Here is a 12,772-nt window from a genome sequence, read left to right as displayed (position 1 = left end):
AAAGAAACCAAAGCTCTATTGGATTTTTTTAAGTATTATACAATAGTAAAAATAATTATTTCATGATGTAGTATCTATATTTCTGAGAAGTGTTTTTATTATAATTTAATCTCCTGTTACTAGCAAGAAAGAATGAGTATTCTGGGTTTAACCATGTTCCCCAAAAAAGATAAGTTGAAATTCCACCCCCCCCCCCCAGTATCTCAGAATGTAAGCTTATTTGGAGATACTGTCTTTACAGAGGTAATCAAGTTAAAATGTGGGCATTAGGTTGGACTATAATTCACTATGGCTGGAATTGTCAAAACAAGGGGAAATTTGGACACAGAAACAGATATGATAGAGGAAAGACAATGTAAAAAAGACACAGGGAGAAGACAGCCATCTATAAGCCAAGGAAAGGGGCCTGGGGCAGAGCCCTCTGTGGCAAGCCTCAGCAGGAACTGACTCAGCAGAGCCAGCACCTTGATTTTGGACTTCCAGCCTCCAGAACCATGAGACAATGCATTTCTGTTGCTTAAGACACCTAGTCTGTGGTAGTCTGTGGTACTTTGTTACAGCATCCTGAACAAATAATTATAGACAGAAGAATGAGATCCAGCAAGAGATAGAGGCAGAGAGAGATAGAGAGAAAAGAAGATACATATTCATCTGGATGAGTTGATTTTATGAGAAATGCACAAGGGCCTACTCCTAAAATATGATGTAGCATATTTATAGAGCAGAAGATGACAGACATTTCCAAAAACTATGTAAATAGAACAGTGCCAGGTGAAAACAACCAGACTGTCCCTCTACAGGTGGGGTCTGACTTGGTGGGGGCCAACAGGGGGCATCTGGGAGCAAGGGGAGACCCTACCTTCTGGTAGTCTTCTTTAGATCTCAGGGCCACCTCCAGGTGCTTGGTAGAGGTTGGATAGATGGCTGAGCGGTATTGAGAACCATGGTCATTGCCTTGGCGCATGCCTGGGAAAGTGGAGATCAGAAAGGATTACTGGAGGAGACTGAGCAACAAGGCCAGTGTCACAAGTTTTCTATGATTCATGTACTAAGTGCTTGTTTTTTTTTTTTAATGAAGTATGGTTGACACACAACGTTATATTAGTTTCATGTATAGAACTTAGTGATTTGACAAAGTCTTAACCTTATGCTACACTCACCGCAAGTGTACCTACCATCTGTCATCATACAACACTATTACAACACCTTTGACTATATTCCCTATGCTGTACCTTTCATGCCCTTGACTTATCCATTCCATAACTGGCAGCTTGCACCTCTTCACCACTTTTCATCCATCTCCAACAACACCTCCCCTCTGGGAACCATCAGTTTGTTCTCTGTATTTACGGATCTGTTTCTGTGTTTTGTTTGTTCCTTTGTTTTGGTTTTTAGACTCCACAAATATGTGAATCATATGGTATTTGTCCTCTGTTTTACTTATTTCACTTAGCATAAGATCCTCTAGGCCCAATTCTGTTGTCACAGATAGCAAGATCTCATTCTTTTAGATGGCTGAGTAATATTCCATTATATGTGTGTGTGTGTGTGTGTGTGTGTGTGTGTGTGTCTGCGTGTGTGTGTGTATATAGTGTGTGTGTATATAGTGTGTGTGTATATATATATATATATACATATATATTTATATATAACATTTATCCATTTATCCATCAATTAACACTTAACATTGCTTCTATATCTTGGTTATTATAACACTGCAATAACACAGGTGTGCATATATTACTCAGTGCTTGTTTTAATTTCCTCTTGACACTACTCTCCTTAAACAAGCATGAAATATATCTGTTTTTCTTTGCTTATTTTAATTACAACAAATATATTTGAACTTAAGTAAGTTTATTGTAGGTCTTAGATCATAGTAAATGCTTTACAAATATGTATTTTTCTATGCAGATATTTAAATCATAACCTATTCCATTCATCACTTGCAAAGCATTGTGCCACACATTATTTCTTTGGATCCTACTGAGACACCTGTGTGGCAGGTACCATGGTCCCTCACTTGGCAAATAAGGAGATGCCTATAAATGATGAAATAACTGAGGCTCAGTGAGTTTGAAGAGTTCGCCTAAGGTCATCCATCCAATCAAAGGAAAACGTGAGCCTTTTCCTTAAAGGAAAAGAGGTGAGCCTAGCCCATTTTCCACCCCTTCGCAGCAGCTAAAGTGTAGATAGTGATCAATTTCTAACTGAAAAATTTAGTCCCCAAAGTTTACTTTGGGTTACTATAGATCTCCTATAGATTTCCATGCTGTTGTCAAAATGAACTTCACACATGTTTACTGCATTACTCAATTATCAGTTTCAGTTTTAAAAGTGCCCAAAACTCCTCTGACAGAAGATTCAATCTTCCAAAAAGAACGACTTTGGCTTTGTACTTACAGATGTTAACGTATATGTGAATTACCTGGGGATACTGTTAAAATGCAGATTCTGGTCTGGTAGGTCTATGGTGAGCCTGAGTGAGATTCTGTATTTCTAATCTGCTCATGGGTGGTGCTGACCAGCAGACGGCATTTTGAGTAGCAAGAGTTTAGAGTTTGCTCAGATATTTTCAAGGTTTTGTGTAACACATCAGCAACATTTTTAATTCCAATAATGTGTTGAGGAAAACCTGACTCTGCCGTTTCTGAGGTTTGTAGTGTACAATGCTTCCTCCACCTGCCCCCAATTCTCCCGGGATGCACACACTTTTGCACTGAACTCCTATCCAACCTTCAAGACTTAGTTGAAGCATCTTCACTCGACAGAAGCTTCCCTGAGTGTTCCTTACAGCTGTGCCAATCACTGACTCCTTTGGGCAGGTCTCTCTCTTAGAGGTTTTATCATGCTACATTGTTATTATGTGGTTGTCCCTCTTCCTCGTCTGTGAGCCTTCCAGAGGGCAGAGCCTTACAGACATAGTACCTGGTATAGCATCAGACTGATGGATACACTTCCATCAATATTTGTTGCATGAAGAATGTATGAGTTTATATCTTGTGACCCAAGGCCCAGCAATCAATACTGTAGTCCAAATCAATTAATCAAAGTGCTTTTTCCTTTGTAAATAAAATTTTAATTTAAACGTAAATAAAATCATGTTTCTTAAGAACTCTAGGAAAAAGCTGCCAATGAGCTAATACGTTTGACTAGTAGAGGGAAGGGCAGTAGCTGAAGACACCAAAGGTTCACTATGGTGGTAAATGAATTGACAAGCTAGAATTCATGATCAAAACTACAAGCTAAAAATAGAGGTCTAAATAATAACAAACTAGCAGGATTTAGGGTCAAGCCTATGGCTATCTATGGTGTGTAACGTGTGTACTTTTGCATGGGGTGGAAGGTATTTCTGGCACCTATTTGTTCACACACCAGCTTGGCTGACTTCCTAGAAATTCCATTCTCCCACCTTCAGAGTCCCATCCTCACCTTGATACACAAAGGCCACGTGGGGACCAGGAACTAATTAGTGGCTTAAAGAGCCAATACCAATGACACCAAAATATTAATTTAATAATATATAATAAACCAGCCCATGCCTCCAATAAGCACTGTGTAATACCACATTAGAATACCTATTTCTGTATATTCACATAAGTATCATGGTATGGTTATTATAGTATACAATATATAAGTGTTATTACAGTGTAAATATTTTTATAGGATATGCTATATAAATACTGTTACAGTATTATTTATTAAGCACCTAATATGTGCCAAGTACTTTTCCAGATGCTGAGGATACAGCAATGAATAAAAGCAAACCCCAGGGTTCCACATTCTAGTATAATTTAAGACACTGGATAAATAGACATTCCAGAATGGCACAGTGGCAATATTTTTTTCTTTGTCTTCTGCAATGTTCCCTCCTTCACTTATAAGTAAGGCTTTTCTTGCATGACTACTTCACATCCTTTTGTGCACAATGCCGTGATGGAGCATTATTGTCCCCTCTGAAATATTCTCCATGAAGAAAAAGATTGCTGGATGGCTGATTTTTAGTAAAATCTGACCCACCTCCAGTCAGCACAAGATGCACAACAGTAGGGTCTTCATGTGGAGTTGGTTAAATCGATTCAAGTTTCCTTTCTTTTGGAAGATAAACTAATATGTGAGTAAAAGAGAACATGCAGGTGTGATTTATGTATATTTTTCAACAAATTTTGCTAAGATTCCATATGCCTTGTACATTGAGGACAACAAATATCTGCATTTGGATGAAGATCCTTGAATTATCCTAGGATTATGAGGAATTGTTGCTTATGAATAAAAACTGGCTTTTTAGCAAACAAGATGGGAATACTTAAGAATTATTCCAAGGAAACTGTATAACAGCGGTCTCTTCCACTGATCATATTTTCACAGGTAGTCTGATAGAAGAGTGCACAATGAAACATTTAGATTTACATCCACATTTAGAGCTTCTCTTGTAGTGACATGACAACCTACGGGGTAGAGACATCTGGAAGATTCCATAAAATTGTGTGGTTGAGCAGAAAAGATGCACATGACTGTCATTTCTAGGCAAGTATGTAAGGCAATGCATTTTTGTAAAAAAACAATCCATGCATTCTTTATGTAATTATGGGTTATACTACTACTACAATCCAGGATAGGGGTTTATAAGTCCTTCCTTGAAGCCACGATCCCTTGAATTAAATTCTAAGTTGATCACCTGCTAATTACCAATAGGGCTCCTGTCAGTGTTGTCCTTGTTTTCTTTGTGCAGATTTGGGCTGTCCCCAACTCACCCCAGACAGCTATAAAGAGGAGTAACATAGTGGGTATTATCCACAGCTCTGCTCCAGACTCCTCGCACCTTTCCCCTTTGCACTAACACAAACTGACTATTCATCCATTGGAAAGATGGGAATTATTCACACTGTTACAGCTGCCATCTTCAAGTCTTAAAGATTGAATTTACAGCCCTGACCTTCTGATCCCCACTCTTCTTGGATGTTCTAACAAAACTGACAGCTCCCCACATCAGAATCAATGCATGCTCTCCTCCCAGTCACTCTGGCTAAACCCCTGCCTGGCCAGGAAGGAAGGCAAGAAAGTGCTAAAGTGATACAGTAGGGGATAGAGAGAAAATATCAAAGCTTTTATGCAGACACTCTTGAATTTTGAGTGATACTGGATAAGGCATTAATGCTCTGGTATACTCATGAACAACAGTGTTAATTTGACTGAAATTTTTTTCCATCAAAATTCATCCTGAGGAGGAGATATTAATATCTTAAAACCATGCATACGTATCGACATCCTTGTGTGTGTGTTTGGCTAAATCCAATGCATGTACCTTTCAGTTCACTGATGAAGAGGCTTATTAGAAGGATAGGAGCTTAAAATTTGGAAACAGATAGCTCACTGGGAAATATGATTTGATGCTCAACAACTAGAAAAACCTGTAGAACTATGGATTTTCTGTTCTCGTTATTTTTAATACATTGCATTTACAGGTGTTTAGCATTGTTAAATTTTTCATCATTTCTTTCAACCTCCATTGGTTTATGTTAGGAACACAAAACAGTAATTCACATGTGAGAAAAACCTGTTCACTAAATCTCTCATAAGAAGCCTAGGACTCAGAGCAACAAGACCTTGTTTTTTAAGTCTGACTCTGCTACTGACATGCTTTATGTAAATTACCTAATCATTCTGAGCTCCAAACCTCATGTGTAAAATAAGGATTATAAGGACCTAAACTATAGGTTTGTTGTGAGGAGTAAATGAGATGAAACCTGTAAAACACTTTGTTGAGTATAAAAAAATATGTAGGTGATAAGCACTTTCATTTTTACAACTTCTAAGAATCTTGGAATGTTTCAGAATTACTAGTTTGAAATAAAAATAATAAATGATGTCACACAAGATACTCTAGGCGCAACCCTTTTCATCCCCTGAAAAGCATTAAATAATACTCTTCCCTCAGATACCCATGCAGTAAAAGTCACACAGAAAAATCCAAAGAGAGAATCAAAATCCATTTTTATGTGGGGAGAAATGTGCTAGCTTTTAACTCTTTATTACATTTTTTAGCAGAAGTATCTTCCTAATGAAAATTTTAACTCTGCTAATTTCAGTGGAAAACAAACCCAAGAAAGGGAAAAACTCTTTGAGTGAATTCTCCTATACCTGCCCCTACCCATGAAGAGCTTTCCAAAGCAATGTCTCACTCTTGAGTTCTGAACTTATGTTTGGAAAAATCAGGCTTTCAGCATTATCTTGTATCTCCTGAGCTCACAGCCACTGGGGTACTGCAAAAGGGGAAAGATCTGCAGAGTGTTTGACAGAAATAGTTAAAATCACTGGAAAAATAGCTAAAAGGCCCTTCTTTCTAATTGTGTGCTTTCCTGCCTTCCACCCATCCATCCATTTTGTCCTGTCTCAGGCAAGGTACTAGGTACTGAGATTCAGAAATAAGACACATTCTTTTTTTAAAATATTTTTTTAATGTTTATTTATTTTTGAGAGAGAGAGAGAGAGAGACAGAGAGAGAGAAAGAGAGCAAGTGGAGGAGGGGCAGAGAGAGGGGGAAACACAGAATCCAAAGCAGGCTCCAGGCTCCAAGCTGACAGCACAGAGCCCAATGCAGGGCTTGAACTCACGGACCATGAGATCATGACCTGAGCTGAAGTCAGACACTTAACTGAGACACCCAGGTACCCCAAGGCTTATTTTTCAAGTAGGTCATCCTCCCAGGACAGTAAAGGGAAACACATGGAAACCAGTAAGCACAATCAAGTATACAGGTGTGTCTTAATTCAGGCTGCTAAAACACAATATCACACACTGGGTGGCTTAGCAACAACACAACATTATTTATTACAGTTTGGGAGGCTGGAAGTCCTAGATCAAGGTACTGGCTGATTCAGTGCCTGGGGACAGCCTTCTTTCTGATTGCAGACAGCTGTCTTCTTGCATTATCTTTACATGGTAAAGAGAGAAAGAGAGAGAGAGAGAGAGGACCAGTTCTCTAGCCTCTTCTTAAAAGGACATTAATCCCGTTCATGAGGGCTCTACCCTCACATTGGAGATTACATTGGGGATTAGCTTTCAACATATGGATTTGGGGGTAACAAAAATATTCAGTCCATAACAAGGTGCTATGGGAAAAAATCTATGTAAGTTAGAAAAATACAGGGATTCAGAGAAGGGAGAGGCTAAGTTCACCTGATCAATATGGGAAAGGCCTAAGTCCTGAAAGGCTGTATAGAGAAAGTGACTTTGTCTTGAAAGAGCAGTAGATGGGCACAAAGGGTGAAAGGCATTCTCCAGAAAGTGGAAGGACAAAAGTAAGGATTATGGAACAGCATGGTGCCTTCAAAGACTTGGAAGGAACCAATACAATTTGCAAAAGCATCAGCGGCATGTTAAGCATTTTTATCAGAGTCCTAGGGCGCATCTTCTCAAGAAGGATGAACACTTTACCATCGAGCTTGAAGCCCACATGAGAAAACCAGCAGTTAGGAGCTACTGGAAAGCAGTGGTCCAACTCAGTGAATCACAATATTTGACTGTTACAACCTGATCTAAACAGTCTTTATAATGCTGTTATCAAGAGGGCAAAAGTAACCTAAACTGCATTGTGAGAAAGGACAGAAAAATGTCACTGAGAGACAGAGAATCCCTACTTGCCTTTCCTTCTTCTGCAAACAAATACATTCTCTCCAGTATCAAGTATTCACATAGTACCAACTGTGTACTCAGCACTATCGAGGTCACAGAAGAATTAAATTATGAGTCTCGATCCCAAGAAATAGCCTGGAAAAGGGAGAGAGGGAAAGCATGAAAGGAACGGTTATAAGCTTGACCCTACACTTCACCAAACTGAGTTTTTGCCAACATTCCTCCTCATACTGCAGACAGCTGTCCTTAATCTTCACATTAGCCCTGTTTAGTTGGTATTCTTAACTTTCTGTGACACAAAGGAAGCTATGAATCAGAGACATTTAGTGACCTGCCTGATGTCACAGAGCTGGTAAATGGCTGTCCTAGGATTTAAAGCTAGATCCAACGAATACCAAAATTGCTGTACAAGAAGTTACAGCAGGGGCACCTAGGTGGCTCAGTCGGTTGGGCATCCGACATCAGCTCAGGTCGCGATCTCGCGGTCCGTGAGTTCGAGCCCCGCGTCGGGCTCTGGGCTGATGGCTTGGAGCCTGGAGCCTGCTTCCGATTCTGTGTCTCCCTCTCTCTCTGCCCCTCCCCCATTCATGCTCTGTCTCTCTCTGTCTCAAAAATAAACAAAACGTTAAAAAAAAATTAAAAAAAAAAAAAAGAAGTTACAGCAAAACAATTAAAGACAATGGAACAAAGTGCCCTGTCAGTGGTGCATCAGGGGAGAAGCATCACCACTTAAGGTCCAGAAGTAAGAACAAGCTTGGTATGTGATGAGGACAGCTAAGAGACAGGGCTGGGTTCTGACAAGGGGGTTGGAAGGAAAGGAAGCTGGTTGGTTGAGCATGAGGCCGCATAGATATCTTGACAGGACACATCAGGGCCCAGATATGTATGGAAAGATCAGTCTCAGGAAAGATCAGTCTCAGGGAAGTCTCAGGGTTCTGTAGAACCCTGGGTAAGCATAATCTTCCAAAATCCAAAACTCTCTTTCATACAGATTCACTAAGTGTTGCAAAGTTCATTGTGCTGGCTTTGGAAAAACTAAGAAGATAAATTACTGACACTATTTGGCTGTTTTCATGTCCCAGGAAAGCAAGCAATGGTCTTGCCTCAGTGGGTGAAATGAAAATAGCTGGCTGAGAAACAACATCTTGTGCTGAACATTCTCCCATAACGCTCTCTAAACTAAGTAATGAGGAGTGGGCTTTGGGGCATTCTTGAAGAGGACTGACCTCCTGGCAGCTACCAACTATTTGAGATTTTTCCAACCACCTTCTTCCAATAAGATTTGAAAGGGACAAACCATCCTGATATGTGCTAAGATTTCTCTCAGCAGAGCCACAGAAAGCACTAGAAAACAGAGAAATAATCTATAATGAGGAAAAAAAGATGGAAGTTCTCATATGCTCAGCGGGCCTTCTAAACTTTAGTTAACTTTTGGGTACCAGGCCTGTTTTATACCTACCTTTTAGCTGGAGAGAGGAGAAATATGCTTGAACATGAGAATTTTAAAGGGAAGTTCACACTATGACTTATTGCAAGGTGATTACTTCAAGAAATTCCAGGACTCACCAGCTGATAGTGAACATCAAGGTGGAGAAGGACACATTTATAAGGGCCTACAATTACTAACCGTGGTAGGAACCTTCAAAGGAGCAATCTCATTAGAGGACTGTCATTGGTTGCATAGATAGGGTGACTTCCATTAGGATGAATCCATATTCTAGGATATGAATCCATATTCTGTTGCTAAGAAAATAAAATGGATCCTGACCTATAGTCTGCTTCATAAAGCCCGGAAATCAGGTTTTGTCATGTGACAGTTCTGAATTCTAATCCCAGCTCTGTGGTTTACTAACAGTGTAATGTCAGCCAAGTCATTAAACCCATCCACTCTTCAGCTTCCTCATTTGGAAAAATGAGGATGATGATACATACCTCACAGGGTTGTTAGGTATCTTATATAGGAGCTTAGTAAACATAACCCCTCCATTCCCTCAAGACTTCTAATGCAGAAATTCAAGAAGGAGATATTTTCAACATACTACTTAAGAATTAAATTCCTAAATCAGTGAAGAGTTGTTAAGAATCTACCTCAATCCAGGAATCTTGCTAGGACTAACGTACAGACCAATGAACCTGATCTCAGTTCTCAGAAAATTTCTTGAATGTATCATCAAACAAATAAGCATGAAGAGAAGCAAGATGTACTCATTAAGAATGAACAGAGATCCGTTTAGAATCCATACCTCTTAACGACTCTGGCCTCAGTTCATCATCTGTACAGTCAAGGATTTGGGTTAGATCCTTTTAAAACCAGTTTTACTGAGGTAAAATTGACATACAATAAATGGTATACACTTAAAGTGTACAATTTGATCAGTTTTGACATGTATATACACCATGAAACCATAACCACAATCAAGATCATGAATACCTCCAAAATATTCTTCACAGCCCTTTTTTATTTTTTAAATGTTTATGTACTTATTTTTGAGAGAGAGGGAGAGAGAGAATGAGCGAGCAGGGGAGGGACAGAGAGAGAATGAGCGAGCAGGGGAGGGACAGAGAATCCCAAGCAGACTGTGCACTGTCAGCACAGAGCCAGATGCGCGGCTCAAACTCTCAAACTGTGCAAGGTAATGACCTGAGACAAAATAAAGAGTTGGATGCTTACCCAGCTGAGCCACTCAGGCACCCCTTCACACCCCCTTTTAAATCTTTCCTTCCCACCACTCCCAGTTCCCACCCCAAAGCCTTAGGCAAACTCTGATCTACATTCTATAGTTATAGATTCATTTACATTTTCTAGAATTTTATACAACTGGAATAACAGCATGTACTATGTTGGTACATAGTTGGTACATGGTTGGTAACTCAGCCATGTTATTACAAGTTCAACAATTTCTTCTTTTAATAGCCGAGCAGTGTTCCATTAATCAGATACCCCACAATTTGTTTATTCATTGACCTATTGATGGACATTTTGGTTCTTTCCAGCCTTGGGTTTTTAAAATAAAGCTAGTATAAATACTCATGCACAAGTCTTTGTATGTACATATACTTTCATTTTTTCTGGATAAATACCTGGGAGTGGAATGGCCGGTACATTTTTGTTTCATTTAAGACTGCCAAACTTTTTTCAAAGTGGTTGTAATATTTTACATTAGCTTCCAGCAAGGTATGAGAACTCCAGTTGTCATAGTAACACGAACGCTTGGTACACTAAGTCCTTTTAATCTTAGTCATTCTGATATATGTGTAGTAGTATCTCATTGTGGTTTTAATTTGAATTTCTTAATGCCTAATGATGTTGAGTCTTTTTCATGTGATAATTTGCCATTTGTACATCTTCTCTGATAAAGTGTTCGAATATTTCACACATTTTTAAATTTTGTTGTTTGTTTTCATATAGTTGAATTTTTAGAGTTTTTTTTATATATTCTGGTTACAAGCGTCTTCTCAGATATATAACTGGAAACTGCTTTCTCCAAGTCTGGATTTGTCTTTCATTCTCTTAGTGATTTTCCAAGAGCATAAGTTAATTTTGATGAAATCTAAATTATCAATGTTTTCTTCTATGGGTCATGTTTTAGGTGTTATACCTAAAAATCTTTACTTAACCCAAGTCACAAAGATCTTCTCTTATATTTCCCTTCAGAAGTGTTATCATTTTAGGCTTTAAATTTAGAGCTATGATTCATTTTGTGTTTTGTATGTGGCATGAGGTACAGGTCAGAGTTGTTTTGGTTTCCTTGCTGTTATTGCTGTTGTGTTCTTTTGTTGTTGCTTTTTTGCAGAAGGATATACAATTGTTCCAGCACCATTATGGAAAAGATTATCCTTTCTCCACTTTACAGTCTCCCCTTCCAGACTTTGTGCTGTGTTTGCAAAGCATTGAACTCCTACATAGCTTACCACCCTCAAAATACACTTATTATTTTGACTCTAAACAGTGGGTGATATTTTAAAGAGACTTCCATCTTTTAAAGTCTTTGTGTTTAGTTCAAATGTAGTTAACATTGCTAGTACTCTTTATTCCTTTGTGTAGATATATATTTCCAGCTGGTATCACTTCCTTTCTGCTTAAAGGACTTCCATTCACATTTCCTTCTAGCTCAGGTCTGCTAGTGATGAATTCATTCAGCTTCTATACATGTGAAACACACTTGAAAGATATTTTCACCAGGCAAAGAATTCTAATATGACAGTTCCTTTTTTCCTTTCAGTACTTAAAAGATATTGCTCCACTGCCTCATAGCTGGCATTGTTCCTGATGAGAAATCTGCTGTCTTCTGTATCTATGCTGCCTTGCATGAAATTTATCTTTGTTTTGTGGCTACTTATAAGATTTTTTCTTTATCAGGGATTTTAATGATTTGATTATCATGTGTCATGATGTCCTTTTCTTCATTTTGTGTGTGTGTGTGTGTGTGTGTGTGTGTGTGTGTGTTTGATGTTCATTTAATTTCTTATAGATTTGTTGTTTTATCAAATTTGGAAATTTTTTTTGACGTTCAAATTATTTTCATCTCAGACCTTACAATTTTCATCTCTTGAAATTGGGTTAGGCCTTTTTTTAAATATATTCTATCCTTCTATTTAATGTGTTCAATACTTCCTTTAGATTTTTAAACATAATGAATACAGTTTTAAGTACCTTAATTCTTATTGCTAGTTCCATTATCTGTGTCAAGATTGGGTCATTTTCCATTGATTAATTTTTCTCACTGTATACAGTATTTTTCTGCTTGTTTGAATGTCTAGTTATTTTTAATGGATTCCAGAAAGTGTGAATTTTACCTTGCTGGGTGCTGGATATTTTGTAATTCTACATATATATTCATATTCTTTGTTATAAAATGAGGTTGTTACTTGGCAGAAGTAATATATCCTTGAACTTGGGGGAAGATGGCTGAGTAGGAGGACCCTAAGCTCATCTCATCCCACAGATATAACTAGAGAACACTCACATCGGTGAAAACAACCCAGAAAACCACCCAAAGACTAGCAGAACAAACTCCACAACTAAATGTAGAGAAGCCGCCACATTGAAGTGGGTAGGAAGGGCAGAGACAGGGTAGGGAGCTAAAGGGACCAGGCCATAGGCAGGGCAGGGGGTGGGGGTGGGCAATCATGTGTG

General features: G+C 38.6%; 1 protein-coding gene across 11 annotated transcripts in view; it reads right to left on the bottom strand.

Moving 5' to 3' along the window:
• MSRA (methionine sulfoxide reductase A) overlaps nucleotides 1-12,772 on the bottom strand; it is a 455,502-nt gene that overhangs the window by 107,807 nt on the left and 334,923 nt on the right. For all 11 annotated transcript variants that reach the window (XM_042934989.1, XM_042934999.1, XM_042934998.1 and 8 more), the window contains one exon: nucleotides 860-966. In XM_042934989.1, coding sequence (XP_042790923.1) covers nucleotides 860-966 — 107 coding nt within the window. The remainder of the gene's footprint in view (nucleotides 1-859; nucleotides 967-12,772) is intronic.

The sequence above is a fragment of the Panthera leo genome, chromosome B1 (assembly GCF_018350215.1).
Source record: "Panthera leo isolate Ple1 chromosome B1, P.leo_Ple1_pat1.1, whole genome shotgun sequence".
Lineage (NCBI taxonomy): Eukaryota > Metazoa > Chordata > Mammalia > Carnivora > Felidae > Panthera > Panthera leo.
Note: the sequence above shows the minus strand (reverse complement) of the source record. Positions and strands in the feature narration are given on the sequence as shown.